This window comes from Vicia villosa, linkage group LG2 (genome assembly GCF_029867415.1).
Source record: "Vicia villosa cultivar HV-30 ecotype Madison, WI linkage group LG2, Vvil1.0, whole genome shotgun sequence".
In the NCBI taxonomy this organism is placed as follows: Eukaryota; Viridiplantae; Streptophyta; class Magnoliopsida; order Fabales; family Fabaceae; genus Vicia; species Vicia villosa.
This window is the reverse complement of record NC_081181.1, coordinates 138,939,920-138,961,151: the sequence shown is the minus strand read 5'-3', so window position 1 is coordinate 138,961,151 and position 21,232 is coordinate 138,939,920. Positions and strand designations below refer to the sequence as shown.

General features: G+C 34.8%; 1 protein-coding gene across 1 annotated transcript; it reads right to left on the bottom strand.

Annotated features, from left to right (window-relative positions):
- Nucleotides 1–1,490: 1,490 nt before the first annotated feature.
- LOC131652227 (transcription factor MYB73-like) lies at nucleotides 1,491–3,061 on the bottom strand. Its single transcript, XM_058922034.1, has one exon. It carries the CDS (start codon nucleotides 2,926–2,928, stop codon nucleotides 1,996–1,998), a length of 933 nt encoding a protein of 310 aa, XP_058778017.1. The 5' UTR covers nucleotides 2,929–3,061; the 3' UTR covers nucleotides 1,491–1,995.
- Nucleotides 3,062–21,232: the final 18,171 nt, after the last annotated feature.

The following is a 21,232-nucleotide window of genomic DNA, read 5'->3' as shown; positions in this document are numbered from 1 at the left end:
CCGGAGGCGTAGCCTTCATATCACCTTATAGCAGGCGCATCCATATCTGTATCCGCTAGAAGAGTCGCCGTTGTAATAGTCTGAGGAGTCTCCATATTAGCTAAGGCCTCTGCCTTGGTATGATTGGCTACATCTGTCTCGGCCACCATCTGCCTATCATCGTGCCCCTGGCCCTTCACATCCTCAGCTACTGAGTCAACATCGTGAATAAGTGGCTCATCGACAACATCAAGCTGCTCATTCGCAACATCTGTGGCCCAACCATCAACTTTAGATACTCTACGTCAGATATTGTAGGGTGTGCAAGCCTGCAAAACCATCCGCCTTCTGTAAGAACCAACTGGGGCTAGTCTCTCCGCCCATATATGCGAGGCCTCTACGTCATCGGCCGTCACACAATCCCTCGCAACTCCGTCACAATACCTAGAAGAAATCGTCTCGTCCGATCCTCTAGTCCTCGCTGGAAAAAAATACAAACTATCAAATTTTCTAAAAATACAGAAATCAACATAGCTTTACCAGATATTTCAAAAAATTCGACAAAACATCACAATTTTTTCTAATACCAAATATTTCGAAAATTTTGGTATGCATGTATGTATTTTTACCATGCTTTTTAAAATATTCGGTAGAAATGTATGCACTTTTACCGGTCTTTTTCAAATATCCAGTAAAAATGCATGAGAAGCCTGACTTTTTATCGAATACTTTGAAAAATCTAATAAAAAAGCATTAAAAACTTGATTTTTTTACTAGGCATTTTGAAAAATCAGATAAAAATGTATATATTTTTAAAAAAAAAACTCAATAAAAATACTAAATCGCGGGTAAAAACGCATACTTCAAAAAATCCAATAATTAACCAAGTACTTGGGTTCTAGTGGAAAAGAAACTTCCATTAAGAATTAATCATTCGAATACTACCCGAGTTTGATTATTGGTGGAAATAGGATTTGACCAATGAGTCGTCCCTCTAAACTACAAAATCAGAATAATCGATTCACTATGTGGATCGAAACTGATTGGCTAAAAAAAAAAAAATCCAATAGTTTGCTAAAGAAACCGAAAAGACCTTATAGTTTTTGAAAAAATCAAAATTATACACAACTGAATAATTAAATATGTTTTTATTTGACCAAGTTAATATTATAAAATCACAGCATTTATCCAAATTATAAAGCCAATAACTTCCCCACCAGATCTTCCCATTTATTTAAGTCAATATTTTGTGCACGAGGATAAATTCTTCCCTAACAGTTCCATACAGTGTTCCATCAATTCAACCATTCAGCCTTATCTAAACAAGAGATAAGACCCTGCTCTACAGAACCGTCCTTTGTTAAAACATTAGGCTTATATAATACAATACTTATCGTTTGGTAGAAACATTAGGCAACGTATAGTAAAATACTTTTCGTTTGGTAGAAACATTAGGCTTATAATAATTAGATTTTTCGAACAAAATTTAGTTCACCGTTGAATAAATATACTAACTAAACTAGATCTGTATTATTTCGGGTCCCTACACAGAAACTTCATACATATCTAAAACTAGCATCACCCACCAACTAATGTCCCCTCCACTAAACTAACTTAACTACTTTCAATATCTGTTCAAAAGTTCCTCTAAAACACTGTTTTCAGATTCAAAACAAAATGAAAATGAAATTTAATTTAACCATTGCATAAGCAAAAATAAAACATTATAACAACATTTTTTTAAAGTTTTAAACTTTTTTTTCTTCTTTTTCGTAGATTCCAACTAAGCCTGGAATTCAGGACTGCAGAAATTTCAGATTTTTCTATCCCTTTCGTTCCCTCCATTTCTTGGAAATGAATAGCGATTCTTCTCTTTGTACATTAATCAAAATTATTTTAAAAAAAGGATAAAAACGAAAAGGGTTCCATCTTTTTTTTCAATCTGAAAAACACCATCCTCATAATTTTCTGAATTTGCTAATTCATCCCTTGTTGCATTCCATTCTCTGAAAATATTTACGAATCGATCCTGCTAATTCCCATTCGCTTCACCGAAGCATTCCTGTATCCATCATCGGAAATACACATCCCATTCTGCTGCTCCAAACCTGCCATGTAGCTTCTCACCTCCGTCCTTATCATTTCCTGCATCACTGTCAATAACTCCGCACTAAAATTGAATCCTCTCTGTGTCTGCATCGGAACCGCCATCGGAATCGGTGCAGTCATTATCGGAACCAACGGGATCGCAGTTGGTGGTGGAGGAGCGGTGGTAACAGGCTCAGGCTCAGTTACACGATTTGAATCTTCAGATGAAGAATCGATACCAGGTAGTGATAACGATAGTGAAGTTGCAGGATCATTGGATTTGGAAGACGACGTCGTTTTCGATTCTACGAGAGGTAGAGCCGCGACGGTTCTTGTAGGCACAGGACGATAAATATGAGAAGAGTTCATGATAGGTACACTGGACTCGCTCACATCGGATCCAGAAGGACTCCCCGGAGTGGGAGGGTTCTTGTAAATCCCATTACCAACAGGTATAGCAGCACCAGCACTAACCGATCTTTTCAACGGTGGAGATTCATCGATCATAATAGAAGAACACTTACGTTTCAAAGTAGAGTTCCAGTGGTTTTTAATCGCGTTGTCGGTTCGACCCGACAGAAGCCTGGCTATGGTAGCCCATTTGTTTCCGAATCGGGCATGGGCTCTGATTATAGTATCATCCTCTTCCGCCGTGAAAGCCCGATGCTCCACCTGAGGAGAAAGCTGATTACACCAACGCAGACGACATGATTTCCCGGATCGTCCCGGAATCGATTTGCTGATTATCGACCAGTTTCTTGGCCCGTGCTTCTCAACGAGCTTTTGGAGAGCTTCGTCTTCTTCAGGACTCCATGGACCTTTGATCCGATCCATTTCTTTTCTGGTTATTGCTGTGTTCATCTTTTCTATGGTCTAAACGTTTTCACAGGTTTTCAAAGGACATAAATGTAATTGAACGAGAAAAGGTTGAAGTGGAGGGTGAGGAAAAGAAGAGAACGAGCATTGAGTAGGTTTGAAGAGGGTGAGGCGGTTTATATTTGAGAGAGAAAGGGTAAAAGGAAACCGGTTGGGTAGGTTAGGTTTTAGAGTTGTCAGCGAGCGTTATGGGCAATCGGTACCGCTTCTACCAGGGAAGCGGTTAGCTTGGGATTTGGGATACAGCTGTAATTAGACACGCGTCACTTCTCAGCTGCTCCTAATAACACAAGTCATCTTTTTTCTTTTTCCTCTTTCATCCTTCTAAATTGACAATAAAACCGATTTCATTACTTCAGCGCGTATACTCCACACGCGACGCTCCACGTCTTTTACTAATGAAAGTGCGTTTCACGTGATGTGATGAGAAGATGGGAGTAAATAAAACAGTTCTTGGAAGTTATTAAACCAATATTGGAGGTTAAAAATAGGAATTAATTTGGTATAAAGAAAAAGAGAGAGTAGAAAAAACGGAAAGGAAAAAAAAATAAGATAACGATGATAACGGTTGGTTAGGGGTTGGGTGTGAGGTTGCTTCTTTCTGCTTTGGTTTGAGTTTGACTGAGGACTCCAGGCTGTAGAGCATAAGCATTTCGTGTGGGATTTTTAAGTTTCGTCCTTTTCTTGGGAATTGGGACCCATAGTTAGGCTGATGTGGCACAAAACGACAAGATCGGTCGCCGAATCGGAGAGCGAATCATTACTGCTTTTCTGTCAGTCCAGCCTGTATTCTATACCTGCCACCCCCACCACCATATCATCCTATAACGGCCTATTCTATCTTAACTGACACGTGTCGGTTACTTTGATTCTCTATTTCAAATATAATCATGTACGGAGCCGGTTACTTTGCTAAATCGCAATCTCCAAGGCTAAGACACACTTTCCTCTCATCTTCCTTTATGCTGTTCATTCAAGTTATAATAATAAAATTTATTTATTTTTCATAAAAGTATAAAACTCCTCAATGTTTGCGGTTTGAATTAGTTTTTGTTTTAATTTTTAAATATAATAATCAAGCCCACGTATTTGTCAGTGGCAAAATGTGTTTAAAATGATTAATTAATTGATAATCTGAAAGTGGAGGATTAGGGGTGGATTAAAGAAAGATCTAGGAGAAGGGTGGGAAAAGAGGTTGTCGGGGGGAGGATGGGTTATTCAAATGTGATGAAACGGATCCGTATCCATTTATGGTTTTTGTTACAAGTACGTCGTATCGTACGTATAGTGTCCATGGTGTGGACCTCATCCTCTTCCTTGATGCTATTATTGGATTTTGGATATGGAAAACAAATTATGTTCTAATCTCAGCTTAGTTCTAAATTAATTCCTCCTCCTTGATGCTATTATTGCATTTTAGATATGGAAAACAAATTATGTTCTACTTTAGTCCTTAGCTCATTTCTAAATAAAAATTTCTTGCAAGCATACAAAAATTATTCCAAAACTCAAATAAGTTATAGTTTTATTTTATGGGTCATGTTAACGAGTGTCCCAGGGGTACTCTTTAAGCATTCCATATTAAGAAAATATTCCTTAAATAAAGTATTTATTTCAATATTCAATGCTTTTAATACAAGTAATTTCAATAAAACAAACTCTGTCATTGCTTAAAAAAGTCAGATATTTCTTTTTATAAAATATTAAATACAAGTATTGCTTACCTTTTAAAATTCTTAACAAATGCCCCTGGGGCACTCGTTAGCATTTCCCTTATTTTATTTATTAATGTAAAATTAGCTGGTAGTTGATTGTTTAGTTGACAGCTGCAAGTTGATGATCGTTAGCTGATAAATTAACATGAGTGTTTGATAAATTAGTTGTTCCTGATAGATACAACATGACATAAATGACCATTTTAATTAATAAGGGTAATAATATTTTATTAAAATAATAAGGGTATAAATGGAAGAAAAAAAAAAAGTCACAAGCTAAAAGCTACATGTTCAAAAGCTACTTCAAATAACTTTTGATAAAAAAGCTAAAAGCTAGTAAAAAAGCTACAAGCTAAAAACTAAAATAGCATTACCAAACAGAGCTTTTTCATTAATAGAAGCTGAAAAGTTAAAAGCTAAAAACTCTTTTTTTTGTCTTACCAAACAGAGGCGGGTCAAGTACGGTTTTTCTCTCCCTAAATTCGAATCCGAGTTTTCAAATAATATAAATTCTTCGCTCCAATCTCTAACAAGGATGAAGAATTAAAATCCAAATATGTCACAAACGGTTTTGGGTTGAGTTTGGGTATCCCCACATCGCCGCAATTCATTTAATGAAATCAATTTTTTAGTAAAATTTTTTATTTTTTCAACATCAAATCACATTACAAAATTTAAAATTTTCATATATCCATTTCAAATATTTTAAATTCCAAGAAGGATAGTGATGCAGCTTGTTGTCTGTGTTATTTCTGTATAATCTTAATTTGGAAACTAAAAATCAAAATAATAAATATAATTCAAAATATCAAAACATTGATCACACATTTAATATTCGAAATTATCAAAATTAAATAATAAAATACATAATAAATATATAGGGCAGGTCAGAGTGTGCCCTTGAAGCCTATCATGTTTTGGTGTCGTTGTCAAGGACCTTTTGATATCAAATCTTTCTAGTTTCACCAATTAGAATAAGATGCCTTTTTATTTCTCTGCAATCTTTCTCGTTATGAATTGAATGCAAGGAATTTGAAGTCTAGGGAACCTTGTTAAACCAATAAATGAAATAAAATGATATTTTCACGAAAGACGTAGACAACAGCGAGCGATGGCGGCACCTAGGGGTGAGAATATGCTAGGTCGAGTTACGCTTTGCCAAACTTGAGTCTGCCCTGCTAAAAATTTAAAAAGTCTAAGTTTGTCATGTGGCCTATCATATGCTTATTTTTAGGCCTGAGTCTGGTCTTTTCGAATGCTTGTTTGACCTATTAGCCTACATAAAAACCTATTTTATTCGAAAATTTAAAAATAAAAAATTCAACTAATGTTTAAATAGACTAACAAATTAAAATATCAATGAGACTAAATGCTTATTTATATTTACTTATTCAAGTTTACCTATTAACATAAGTTTTGTCATACTATTTGTTTAAGAGAACTAATGAAAACAACTTATGACATATTTCATAAGTTTTTTTCAGCTAATTTTCATAAATTTAAAGATAACTAAGCTTTATTTTTTATTTTAATTCAAAGTACAACTAAAATATACTAATAATAAATTTATTCTTATTTATTTAAATAGGTCGGCCTAGTAGACTTAAAAAGCTTTTTTATGGTATGTGGCCTAGTCTTTTTAAACTAAGTAGGCTTATAAAAATTCCTAGACTTTTTCTATTTAAAAAAAAAAATATGATCTGGCCTAAGCCTGTGTAGGCTAGGTCGTAGACTCTATTAGTCGGTCTGACATATTCCCACCTCTAGATGCACCCAATTATGCTTTAAAAAACTAAGCAACCCTCAATGATGAGGAGCCTCATGGAAAAACATGTTTTGTAGGTTATTGCTCAAGGAAACTCTCATAAAGATGAACATATTTTCGATGATGACAAATTGTCCTTGATGATAACAACTAAAGTAAAGTGTAAAATAGTTAAAGATCTAATCAGACCATAGAGTTTCATAAAACTGATTCTCAGATTTTGACATCTAAATGGAATATAACCCAAGCCTTATCTCAAAGTAAAACTCAAACAAATGTTTACAAAATTGAAGCACCTGATCAAGACTTGAAGTGTGTGAAAGCTCGGCCTGACGCGTCTGAGTGAGTAACATTGTAAAAGCATAAGGGCTTTATCATAAATTTATAAGACTAATCACACACACTAAAACAACTTTTCAAACATGTTTTTCTCAAGAAAATATTTCTAAAAATGTCTTGAAGCCGTGCCAAATGATTTGGAAATTTTTAAAAAAGTTTTGTGGAAATTTATGTTCCTGCCAATCGATTAGCACTTCATCCAATCGATTGGGTCAGTGCAAAAATGCACCATAAACATTTAGGACATAATCTTAATGAGTGGTAACGACCATAGATCTTTTCTTTCCTTTTAAAACAAACCAAACGATTATTTTTAGGCCAACCAATTGATTGGTTCATGTGCCAATTAATTTACTCATTAATTTTGGCCATAAAAAATTTCTTCTTTTGTGTTAACCTCTAGCTTATAAATAGAGGTCTCATCCTACATATTTTCACATTCAGAAGCGTGAGCTTTCATTCCTCACACACAAACACACACACACACACACACACACACACACACACACTCACTCTCTATCTCTCTCTCTCTCTCTCAAAAATATTTTATTTGCTTTCTCTCCCTAAAATTTAGCCTTAGTGCTGTTGAGAATATCGTTTTGAAAGTGAAGCAGTTGTATTTTTGAAAGGGTAGAATTTTAAATTCATCAAAGGAGTTTTTTTACCTTGGTTGAATATTTCATCCATTTAGATTTTATTTATTTGGGTTCGAAGCCAAACTCGTTCAAAGCTTAGTTTTGGGGATTTATTTACTAAGTTACCATTTCAATTCGAAGGCTCGACCCATTCAAAAAATCTTCATTTGGTTCGAGATCAATCTATGGTTAAAATCTTATCTTGATTGGTGGTAATCCTGTGTAAAACCTTTTTTGGTTAAAGCTCAACCTAATGTTGAAAGCTTTCTAAGGTTGGATATCATCTAGGTATAAAATCTCCTAGGTTCGTGAGTCCATCCAAGTGTTAAAATCTTACTCAAGTTCAAGATCAACTTGTATAAAATATTGGTTTGAATCATGAAGACAAACTGCTCCAAGTTTTTTGTGGAAAGGAGACTAACCGCTTTGATTCGTTGTTTGGATGGATGACTCACTACTTCTCTCCCTGTTTGATGTTTGGTTAGAATTTAGTCATAAACTTCATTTTCCATTTAAAAGGAGGGTTCAAGAGTTCGGCCTACTAAAAGCTCTTAAGTTTATTGCATACTCTTAAGAACAAATCTCGGGGAGAGGATTAGGCCTTTTTCTTTTGACTTAACCTCTATAACTTCTGGTGTTTTCTCTCATCCCTTAACTTTTACTTTTTGCAATTTACTTTCTAATTTTTATTTTCCGCTGCTCACTTTCAAAACTTTTCTAAAATTTTTTATAACTTTGAAATTAGTTCTAGAAGTTTTTCAAAATCAAGTTTTTCAGAAACACACAATTCTCCTCCCTCTTGTGTGTGAAGTTGCATGTCCAACACCTCACTCGAGCATTGTGCGTCCAGTCGTGGAAGCAAACAATTTTAAGTTTAGGCCATCCTTTCTTTCCACGGTACAACCGAAACAATTTTCTAGTTCATCGACAGATGACCCGAACTTACATTTAGCTATTTTTGCCAAATATTGTGATATCGTAAAAATGAACAAAGTAGACACAAAAGAGATATGATTGATATTTTTCCCATTTTCCCTAAGGGACATAGTTAGAGAATGTCTACAACTCTTACCCTAAAATTCCTTTACGGCATGGAACAAGTTGAAATTGCACTGATAAGTCGTTATTTCCCTTTTAGTAAAATTTATCTGCTTAGAAACCATATAATAAGTTTTAAATAGAGTGATGGGGAATCACTATATGAATCTTGGGAATAGTTTAAGGAAATGCTTAGGCTTTTCCCCCACTACGGACTTAAGAAATGGTTTATAGTCCATACGTTTTATAATTGCCTTCTTTACTCTACGTGAATGACCATCAACGCTGCTGTTGGCGGGGCATTAATGAATAAAGATATCAAAGAAGCATATTCAGTCATAGAAGACATGGTGTTAAACCATTATCGATGGGAAAATCAATTTGCCCCTACTGATAAAGCTCTCCAAAAGTGAGTTTCCTGGACCATATAAATTATAAGGTTGAAGCCTTATTTCATTAAATTTGATATTTTGAGTGTTAGCGATGTAGCCCTTGCCGCCCCTAACATGTGAAATTTACGAAGTAGTTGGTCACACTGGTACTATATACCCGGTGAATTCAATGAGAGAACCTAGCCAAGACATGGTTAATTATATTAACAATGTCCAAAGAAGAAACTCCTACTAAAATACCTACAATCCTGACTTGAGCAACCACTCATACTTCCCTACAAAAATAAATCTCCCGAGTATGTATCAAATCCCACACCAGCTGGTCCTCTGGGATTCCAATGAAAAAGGGTGATCTTTCTCCTAGAAATTCCAACCTCAAAATTCTAATGTAACCAAAACCCGATAAAATGAGGATTTTACAAACCAGAATTTGCATACCAACGAAGTTTTAGATAGATGGTGTCTAAGATTGACGCTATAGACACACGTGGAAAGATGTTAGAGACCTAAATCTCTCAAGTATTGCAAAAACATACATCTTCATCTTCCCCCGCCAGATTATTTTTGGGATAGTCTGAGCCAAATCCAAAAGGGCATTTAAACATTGTTATGCTACAAAGTAGAAAATATTAGTGAATGTTATTGAGAAAAAATGAGATTGTCGAGGCCATGTATAATTGACATATATCACATGGACATTTCCCTCCTCCTTCTTGATTTTATGAGTTTCCTTTGAATATCTCTTTTTTAATTTTTACTTAAAATATTGGGGACGATGTTTAGTTTAAGTATGGCGAGAGTTTCATAGTTTTTATTTTGTTTTGTGATTTTTAGTTATTTCCTATTTTTCTCTATGAGTTATGATGTTAATTTTCCCCTACTGTAAATTATTTTTGAAAATATGTGAAAATTTTGAAAAGCTTGATCTATGTAATGCATGAAAAAGCGTTAAATCTATGAGAAGTGAAGCTTAAGGCTAGGGATTTTGGGAATATTTGGTAAATTCTTCTTATCTTATCGCATATAGCCTTCTAATTTGATTCGAATTTAGCTTAATTTGACCTTTAACCTTTGGTACTATACCAATTTTCTGAGTATTTCACATGATTAATTTTCCATAATGTTGATTTCTTTGTACTTTGTGTTGTTGATTTGAGAATAAAAATTGAATGAGTGGGTAAGGGTAGTAAAAGGTGATTGCGCATACTAAGTTAGGTAACCATCATTAGGTTATTCAACCCAACGGTGAGTTGATCCTCAGTGCCTAGTTAAAGAAAAAATACATGTACAATAAATAAAGGATGATTAATTCGCGTAAGTAGGATAACCCCAACCTGGTTGTCCTTACCAAAAGTTAATTGATTCCTAAGAAATGAATATTAGAAAAAAGTTCTCAGCTCAAGCATTGCACCTCATGTTATCGAATTTTGTGTATAATTGTATGAAATGCCTTAACAACATCACACTTTTGTTTAAAAAGAAAAAAAACGGTAGGTGTGGTGGTTTATATTCAAGTTTATGGAGAAAGGTTATCCTTGAGGGAGACCTTAGTAAGTATTTTTGTAAGAACCTTTTGACTAAATGAGTATTTAAGGGTTTAAACTTAGAATAAATATACCATAGATTTTGAGTAAGTACATGTTCGTACATTTCTTCAAGGTTTATGGTGGAGCCTGTGGTGAAGATAGTAAAGCAGTAATCGAAGGGTATATCGACTCTGATTATGCAGGTTGTATGGATTCCAGGAAATATATTTCTAGATATGTGTTCACTATGTTTAGCACAATAATTAGTTGGAAAGCGACACTTCAAAAGGTTATTGCCTTATAAACCACTGAAGCGGAATATATCACCCTCACTGAAGCTGTGAAAGAAGCATTATGGCTTGAAGGTTTTGCTAAAGAGCTGAAACTTCAAGGTCGAGTTATCACTATTAAATGTGATAGTCAAAGTGAAATACACATGTCGAAGAATTCAGCCTATCATGAGCGAACCAAGCATGTCAATGTGAAACTGCATTTTGTAAGAGGGGTAATTGAGCATGGAGAAATCCAAGTACTGAAGGTTTCGACAGATTACAATGTTATTCATATGATCACTAAGACATTTCTAAGTTGCAAGTTTTTCTAATGTATTCATATGATAAAGCTGCATGAAGAAAACTAGTTTGTTCCCTTAATATTATATAGTTTATTCCAAGGGGAAAATTTGTGAGATATTGGATCGAACTCTAGTATGGTCGAAGGTTAGCTTCTTGGTTCGACAATTTGACAAGATCTTAGCATGTCTTCGAAGTTTGTTCATATGCTGTAGTCGAAGTCAAAGTATGCTAGGATTGTTAGCATGTCGAATTGGGCCGGTTTGTTAAGCCCAATTATTTAAGTTAGCTTGTTCCCTAAGTTAGCTTGTGTAACGGGTCTGTGTGTAAAAGCCCATTAGTTTAGTGTGTTAGTTTTCTTATAAATAGCATACTAGTCTCTCATCATTGCATACTGCAAATCCTAATTAGGGTGAGAGAGGTTATTCGTTATTATGTAACACCTGTAATCTTGTTTCAAAGAGAAAGTAAAGAAAAACAATTTATTACCAATTCCACTGTGTTCTTCTTACTTCACTCTTTTCCACCCTTATGGGTTTCTTGCCAATAAAAAAACCTATTACACTTTGTTATTGGCATTAATTTCACAACACTCAAAATATTACACTTTAAATAAAGGAAAAATAAAGTGTTCATGGAAAAAAATCTAAGACAATAAAACAAGAAAGATGTTATTACCATTTTTTTTGAAATAGTCAAGTAGAATGGAAAAAAAGATAACAAAACTTAAAAGGCGTGGAGAATTGACTAAAGCTATTTATTTATAGAAGTTAACCTAATGACTAATCAAAATATCATTTGATTGGTTGAGAGTGAAATTCTCTGGTACAATGGCAGATACAACATGTTAATACCGATGTTTCAACATCAGAACATGACATCAAGACAGAGGATATGACATCTGATCCTGATTCAGAATAATAGCATTCATCTGAACCTTTTACACGCATATAAATCACAGAGTGACAACCAGCACAACTTACAAGTTGATATTGATGTCTCAACACAAACAACAATGTCAGGACAAATGTCTTAACATCATCTGCTTACAGATCAAATATTTACTAATCAGAAACATATGCAGAATGGTAAATAACACAGATAAATTGTTAACCCAGCTCAGTGCAAACAACACCTAATCTGGGGGCTAGCAAGCTAGGAAGGAAGTCCACTATCAACAGTATTAATTCAAACCCAAACTCCCTCATTTACAACTTATCGCCTAATCACTACCCAACGCTACTTCTGTTTGGACGTTGACATCTAGACCTGAGAAATCACCATCCCACTTCCAATCACCGCAGTGATAAAATACAGTGACACACCCTGTGACCAAGAGAACTAAAATAGAAAGATCACACTTTCAAATAAACAAGTTACAAAGTAGTGACAATGGAAGACTGCACTTCCAGGAAAATTAACTTGGTCTTGCTTAAAAGCTTGAATTAAGAACAAAAGCTTGATCTTGCTTAAAATCTTTGATCAACAACAACACTCAACTCTATGCTTAAAATCTTAAAGAGTGGGAACAATACTCAACTCATTACCTAAAGGCTTTTGAGTAAGAACAAACAATTGGACAAGTAGTCAAGCAACATACAGTCTGCCACACAGTATTAAAAGATACGCGAGAGACTTGAAACACAAGAGACTCTTAAAACAACAGACCTAAGACCTCCCCTAATTTTAACAATTGTGTAAGATCTATTTTTCATTAGGTTAGGGTTCTCTTTAAATAGTCCTTAGCAGTCTATGGGCTTCGAAACTTCTCCCCAAATATTACTCGATGCCCACGTTGAGAATTGCAACAAGCCTGTAGATAAATCTCTTTCAATCTTGGAACAAATCTCCGTGCTTCTTAAATTACCCAATCAGCCAATTTTAGAAACTTTAATGCTGACTTGATTTGATTCTCTAGTTCCAGATTGAATCTTCTTGACCTACAAATATTATTGAGATATATTTGAAAGAGAAATCATAAAATCAAATCAAATCTGTCAAGATTTAAAACATCCTGTACTGATGTTCTAGTTCAAAATGTCATGACATTTGTTAAAACATCTGTCTTCAATGTAAGCACAAGTTCTGTTGTTTTAGTATAATTAAGACGTTACGACATCTTGCTCAGCATCTGTCAAAAACCATGTTTTAGCAAAAATTATTGTCATCCCAAAAACCATGGAACTAATAGAGAGGATTAAGATCAGTGTTGAAGTATTAGAATAAACAAGAATTATTGAGTTTTGCCTATTTGCAAATCGAGATAATGTTCATGACAATTACCTTTTCTCTTTGATGGTGCAATAATGAAATTGTTAACGCACGCTAATTATTGTTTACGTTGCATCATCTCACGGTTCAAGGTCAATCAATAATGCAACCCAGCTTTTGTTTACACCTAGAATTAAATAACTTGTAAGCCAAAATAAGCAAGTAAACAACTTTAAGATTAATTGGACTCATCCTAAGGCAAAAGGATATTAGTATAGTATGAAGGCAATCAAACACGAGTGAGTCAAATGTTTCTTAAATCTATTAAAGTTCATAAAGGCTAGGAAACTTCAAAATCGAACAAAGCCCAATAAAACTAGACAATGTGACATTTTCTCCTGTTCCTTACTTGTAGTGGCACTAACTAAAATTTCTATTGATATTGAGCCACATTTTGAAGGTTATCGCACATGTAGATAAAAAAACGAGAAATATAATGAAAGAGGGAAGAACAAGTCAAATCTGAGACACCAAATAAACCTTGTCATAGAAAAAATCACGATGTACCCGCATAATTAGCCTAACAAGACTTATTTATGTAGGTCACATTGTTTTATCCAATATAACTAGTATTTGCCTATACATATCACACTCGTAAAATTTCTTAACACACACTTGTTTACCTTGAATTTTGGTAAACAACTATTAGTCTTCCAGAATTGATACTTTGGTTACTTACAGGATTGACTAGATTGATCCTAGGACATATGTGTATAGTTTTTGTTTTAGCTTTTCTCACTAGTAAGTGTTTCGACACTAATGGTGAAAAAATGGTACAAAGATAATGTATGGAAACATAAAGATAATAAAAAGTAACTTCGATTGGAATTTAAAGGGAATGAAAATAACATTAATGCAAGTAAATAGACATTTAAAATAAAGATGGTGTTTCATACGTGCATATTCTCAAAAAACTCTTTCTCAACAACACTTAGATACTTTGAGTGATTTTGAGTTTGTTACAATATTGAACACACGGAAATCTAATGCTAAGAACCCTATTTAAACTACTTCGACAATAACGGTTGTAATACGGTGAACTGACTTTTATATCGAAATGTACGGTTAAGCAAGAGTTGCCACCGACTTTTATTTTATCCAAATATTAGAAAGGATAAAAGAACAGGAAAAACCATTTAAATAAAAACTGAGTTCGGGGGGTAATTATGCAAAGGGAAGGTGTAAGGCACCCTTTGCATCCATGGTTTTCCATGGGCTCTTAATTGCTTTGCTCTTTAAGTTCAGAAATGTAGAAGAAGAGAATACGGACTTTAGCTCGTAAATGAGCGTAGCCATATTGAAGGTTTATGAGAAAGAATATGAAAAAAAATTAGCCAGAGCAAGGCAATTAGGGGCAATTACCTTAATAATGTAGAAAATCAGTTCTTTTAGCCTTTCAGGATGAAAGGGTCTTTCCATGCCATAAGAGGGCAGGAAGCCTTTCATTTGGAGGTTGAAGGGTCATCGAGAATTTGATCGCCATAAGACTGTCCCTAGCCATAGAGAGGCAGGTAGTCTAAGGGAAGGATCAGAATAGCCTTTCGTAGGCAGCCAGAGGATACCTCAGCCTTTCGTAGGCAACTTCCGAGGGACGAGATCATATTTAGTGTATCGAAGGCAGCATCATTAGGGACCTATGATCTTTGCATAATCGAGGCAACATGACTGAGGTATCCTCGTATTCGAGGGACAAGGCTATTCTGCAAAAGAAACACAAGGCAACAAAGTAACAGGGAAGAGAAAGGTTACCAAAAAAGTGTGTGTGGGTGCAACAATCACCTAATTAATTCAGAAATTATCTTATAATTAGTGATGCTACTTTAGTTCAAAGCTTGCACTCCCTAAGATTACTAACCACACAATAATATAGGGAAGGGAAAGAGAAACCAGTGGATTCATAGTGCAATAGGGTTTGGCATAAGTAATAATAATAAGAAAATAAAAAAGATGAATTTCAGGGTTACCGAACATTCGAGCTCTGACTGGTTGACTAACCCTGAAAATTGGAAAAGGAAAAACAAACAAAGAAATAGTGAGTGTATGGCTAATTCGATGACGATTAAGGCTAACCTAAAAAAAGCAAAATAAAATAGAATGAACATTTGAATAAACTTAGCTTTTGATTTGATCTGACATGGTTTGTAGTCGGGAGTAGCATCGAGGTTAACCCTGAAAAATTGGCAAAGGCAGACAGAAAAAGAAGGTGAGTGTAGGCGGAGTTCATTATATTTGAAGGCAAAACCTAATTTTAATTAAAATAACAAATGTTTAAATAAAGGTTGAATCGGGACTTAGCTTCGTAATAGGTGTGGCGCGTAGTCAGAGTAAACCCTGTTGCTAACCCTGAAAAAATGCACAAAGGAAAATATTTCAGTGTAGGGCTAATTCTCGCAAACCCTGATTCGGGCGTAAATTAAATAAAATATCGGATTTAATTAATTATTGGTTTCTAACCTAATTAATTAAATCGATCAAAAATAAATTTCGATTAAATATATGATCTTATTATAATTTTTTATTAATTAAAAGTTAATTAACTAATTTAAATAAATAATCTAGACAAATTAAATTAACTAATTAAAACAAATAAATATTTTTATTTATTTTTTGTCAAAAAAGTATTTTAAGATAATTTCGTTCTTTTAAAAGAATTTCTAAAAGGTATATATTATATAAAAAATATTTAAACAAAAATATATATAATAACAAAATAAAACAAATTATGCAATTAAATGGAAAAGGAAAGAAAATTAAATTAAAAGACTTAGCTAATGATTCATGGAGGTGTGGAGTTCCATGGTGGACTTGCATCTTGGCAGGCGTTGGATCAAGCTGGCGGATGATCCTGAGGCTTGGATCTGAGGTGGTATAGTGGACGTGCACTGAGTGCGCTGCGCGGGATCTGAAAGAAACATAACTCAAACAAAGAAAATTGGTTAACAAAAAGGGAAGAAGAGACACTGGGGATCGAACCCAGGTCTCGTTGGTGAATGGTCTTCTTCGCTAACCAACTGCGCCAGTTTCGTTCTTGACATATTAACCGACCATTAAAATAATATATGAAAAAAAATTAATTCAAGAAAGTTTAAAAAAAACAAACTGAGCGCGCGTTGGCTTCTTCTTCCCCGTTTCCACTTTTCTTCGAACCAGGGTTTTGGCTAAAGACGAAGTCCGTTGCTAAAGCCTATAGCAACGGTTTTTTGTGTCACTATATCCCTGCAAACATCAAAATCAACATACAGTCCCAATAAACCCCAAATAAATACCCAGATTCACCAAAGGCTATGCTCTGATTACGATGGAACCCTTAATTTCTTCCAATTTTGCCTTGATTCAAAATTCCCAATTTGAAGCTTAAGAACCCTAATAATGGTGAATCTTCAACCTTGCACTTAAGCTTAAATCAAACGAACCAGAAAGCATCATAACAATAAGGTAATTACAATTATGCGTTCAAATGGTGCTAATCATGCGTAAATCATTGCAATTGAGTTTGAATAAAAAAGGAGCAAACCGTGGCTTGTGTGTGCGACAATTCTGAGTGCGAGGCCTCGGAGATGATCCAAATGGTTTCAGAAACGTTCCAGGAGTATGTTTGAATCACCAAGAATCCTTGAATTCCTCTCTAACCCCAAAAACGATTTTGCTTTTTTCTTGGAATTTCAAGCACTCGGCTATGGCTTTTGGTTGCAAAATCCTTGTCCCCCCCAAAATCCCCTTGCAGTATGGATAGGTTCAGTATATATATGGAGTGGATTTAGGTCACTAAAATTGACTAGAATCTTATTGAATCTCATCATTGATCTTTGATTGAAAATCAATCCTAAAATTTCTAATTTGAACTCAATTTCCAATTTTCTCTTTCCAATTTCTTGTGCACGAATTTGAACCTATTTTGTGACACTTTAATAATTGGAATTGATTTTTAAAATAAAATCAAAACAAATCTTTGATATTTAGTCTTTTTATTTGATTTAAATCAATTTTTAATGAATAAAAATCAATAAAAAATCAAATAATTGGCATAAACTCGTGGCTTTGAGATTGAGAATATTTGATGATTTGGGAAACAAGATTGGGCCATAAAAAGTTGGGCCTCTTTGCAAAGAAATCCGTTTTGAGGCCTTTTGTTTCACATTTTTTCTCTTAAAATCGACCAACTTTGACAAGACATATCTCCCTCAATTTTTAAGATATGGAAGAGTTCTAGGACTTTTTGGAAACCTCAAGATGTCCTCTACAAGCCACTTTGGAAGCTTTTTTTCATTTGAAGAATTTATCTTGATGATATTGTCTTTGACAAAAAACTGCTTTTAGTTGACTTTCAAAAAGGATCTATAATGTTTTAAGTCATATCTCTCAAATGAAGCATTTTTAGACTTGGCATGTGAGAGACAAAGTTGTAGAGAATCCAATTTCCTTCAAATTGAGATTTGGATGGAAAATTTCTGATGTTCCATGTAGGAGTTATGGCTGGTCAAAGTTCAGCTGACTTTCTCCTATGAAAACCCTAATTTAGAAACTTTTGATTTGTTGATTTTTGATCTTTCCTTGATGAACCGTGATCAATTCTTGATCAAATGGTGAATGATCATTCAATATGAGGATCTTGACAAAAAATCAGGAGTTTTGACTGTACTTTGACCTACGGTTGACTTTTAGGTTAACCTAGTCGACTGTTGTCTTTCTGATCAATTGAGTGACCAATCCTTTAAGCTGAGGCTTGATACTTGTCATAGGGGTAATGTGAGATATCTTGGACCATATGGGATGCCTTCGAACCATTGATTCATTAGTTTTCCTTTGAACAAACCAAACCCTAGTTTCCGAGCCTTGTTTAGGAGAGTGTGTCTTGGAGCTTTATGTCTTGATTTGAACTTTGCACAAGAGAAATAGTATGGGCAAATTTTGAGGTATGACAGCTGCCCCTGTTCAATTATCTTAAACCTGAAGATATAGAGTGGTTTGTATGCCAGTAGGTATCTGAAGGTGGAAGATGATTGAACACTAGAATACCAAGAAATTTGCCCTAGCTGAAGTAGGGACTTTTGTCGGAGATGGGCTTATAGATGCCATCTGGCTTGATAGACTTGAGAGTTAGAATACGTCGTACGTTAGACCGTATCTGAAGAATATATTTAGGATGAATCGTATGTTAGATTGGAGGATGGGTCGTGCGTTAGACCGGAGGATGAGTCGTGCGTTAGACTGAACCAATTTGCATCCGTAGATGTCTGGAAAGCCGTGCGTTAGGCTGAGGGGAGAGTTGTGCGTTACACTGAATCCTTTGTATTGAGAAGTATTTGTTGAATGTTGATCGTGTAAGCGCCTGTTCGTAGTAACTGAATTAGATCTTTGAATGTCTCTTGATTATCTCTGAACTATCTTTGGAAGATATCCAAAATTAAGTATCAGAATTAAATATCTGTCTTGATTATCTCTGAGCTATCTTTGGAAGATATCCAAAATTAGGTATCAGAATTAAATATTTGTCTTGATTATCTCTGAACTATCATTGGAAGATATCCAAAATTAAGTATCAGAATTAAATATTTGTCTTGATTATCTCTGAACTATCTTTGGAAGACATCCAAAATTAAGTATGAGAATTAAATATCTGTCTTGATTATCTCTGAGCTATCTTTGGAAGATATCCAAAATTAAGTATCAGAATTAAATATCTGTCTTGATTAACTCTGAGCTATCTTTGGAAGATATCCAAAATTAAGTATCAGAACTAAATCTCCATCTAGAAATGAGCGTCAAAATTAAATCGTTGACTTGATTATCTCTGTACTATATCTAGAAGATAATATTCATTTGATTGTAGAAGTAGACTGCAAAAGAAAAATTAGTTTTATGCATTTGTAATTTTTTGAAATGAATGAGAGTGTTATGCATATGCACTGAGACGTATGTATGTTATGAATTCACTGATATATGATGTATGACCATGATTTATGCTATTTTTGAAGTATCTCGATTGAGAAAATAAATCTATTTGTCTTTGTGATTTTGATGTCTGATCTTATTTTGAAGATGCTCAGCTGGGAATTTATGATTCTTGCTTGGGGATGATCAGTAACTTGATGTACCCTGATTGGGGACAAAAGTATTAGTAACCCATATTGGGGAAGAGATAGGTGTCGGGGAACCGGCAATGTTGAAGAGGTAAACTCTGTTGAGGAGCTAAGTCTTTTGTTGGACGAGTATGTTTGAAGATATCTTTTTGAGGATTGCTCTGTGGGGATATGATCCTGTGAAATCGGCTTTGTGGAAGACGTGGAGGTCTTAAATGTTGCCTCCAGAATTATAGTAACTACCATTCCCGGATTTGTGTTGATTAGAACATACCAATGAATATTGATCGAAGTATCAACTGGTCTCGCATAGATTTGTCCCTGCTAGTAGGAACTTTGGAAAGATTTGCCTCACGAGGACTTTATGAGATGTGCACTATGGGCGACATGCCCCTAGTAATCGTAAACTTAGGATGATGCCCCTGATTGTTTTGGCATCCTGAGAGATTCTTGGAATCTTGACTGGATTGCCCCAGATTGATTGGGCAAAACGTGCCATGCCCCTTATATATGTAGGAGACATTGCTTCTTGGAGTAATCTGTGTTGGTCGGGATAACTTTGAGTCATTAGCCATACCCTGTGCAAATTCATTCTGATGCTAACATTTGAAATTATGTAGCAGAATATGTTTAATAATGAATTCATGAGATGCAATGCATACGTTTGTCTTGAGTTTTATTGAAAAACATTAAAACAGAAGATGTAAAAGCGTGATATTTGTAAAACATGATGTTAAAAAAATGAAATACCAACTCAGCATTTGTGGTAAATCTTAAGGAGTCGGGATACCTTTGTTGTGACAGTATGCTTTCGAACTAACCATGCTTCAGTTAGGACTTTCAAGGGTTGTAACGTGGCTTGGTTCACGGTTTAAGAAACAAAGGATAATGGCTCAAAAATTTATTTATACCCATCCCCATCTTCGTGATGTTCTTCGATCCTATGCCCAATTAACTTTGTGTTTCATCTTTTGCAAAGCTTGAAGTATCAACATTGATATTTAATGATGGATAAAGCAACGGGAGTTTGTTTGGACAGGCAGTCATCCCTTTTTTGTAATACTTTCTTTTTGTCGAGGATTTGTAATGACCTCTTTTGAAGTGTTTTCTTTTGTCGAGGATTTGTAGCGACCTCCTCTTTGATTTTGTTATCCCTAACTTTTGCCTGAACTGCTTGTTTTGATATTGCAGTCAGCGGGATGTTTTTGATTTTGATAAGTCTCCTTCATAGGTTTTGACTTAACAGCTTTTCTTTTTGGTGGATATTGACTGCATGACTTACTGGTTGCGGGAACCCATCATTATTGTATAAACAGCTAGTGTAATTGAGTTAACTGAGTAACTACCCTGCCCCAGGTTATGATTAAGGGTTTATTTTGTATGAGAAAGAAACTTCTACTCCTTAGGCTCAAAGGGGTTGACGAGGGATAAACATCCTTATATCTCCACTGTTAAGGAATTGAAACAATGCCTGTACATCGTCATCATAGTTTGTTCGAAAGCATACTGTATGAGGTTGCGGTATCATTTTCGTCATCCTCCCTCAAAAGGCTTACAGCTTAGCAGGAGTGGAATAAACACAAAACATATGCAAAGTAAATACACAATTTAAAACGAGTGATAGCGAAATAATTTATTCAAGACAAACATATGCACTGCACTGATGATTATTAAAACAGATAATGTCTATCATAAGTCGAATGTTTAAACAAACAGGAAAGAAATTGCAAATGAAAGTAAATTTAATGATCTAAAAGTCCATCTTTCTAGCTATCCACAGCATTAGCAATCTTGTTGTAATTAGGTATGGGAGCAGTGATCACGTTAGGAGTTGCAGGAGGGTCGAACTCAATTTGACCAGCGTCGATCATATCTTGGATCTTGTTCTTCAACGGCCAATAATTCTCTGTGTCATGTCCAGGACTATTAGAATGATATGCGCACCTCGCATTGGGC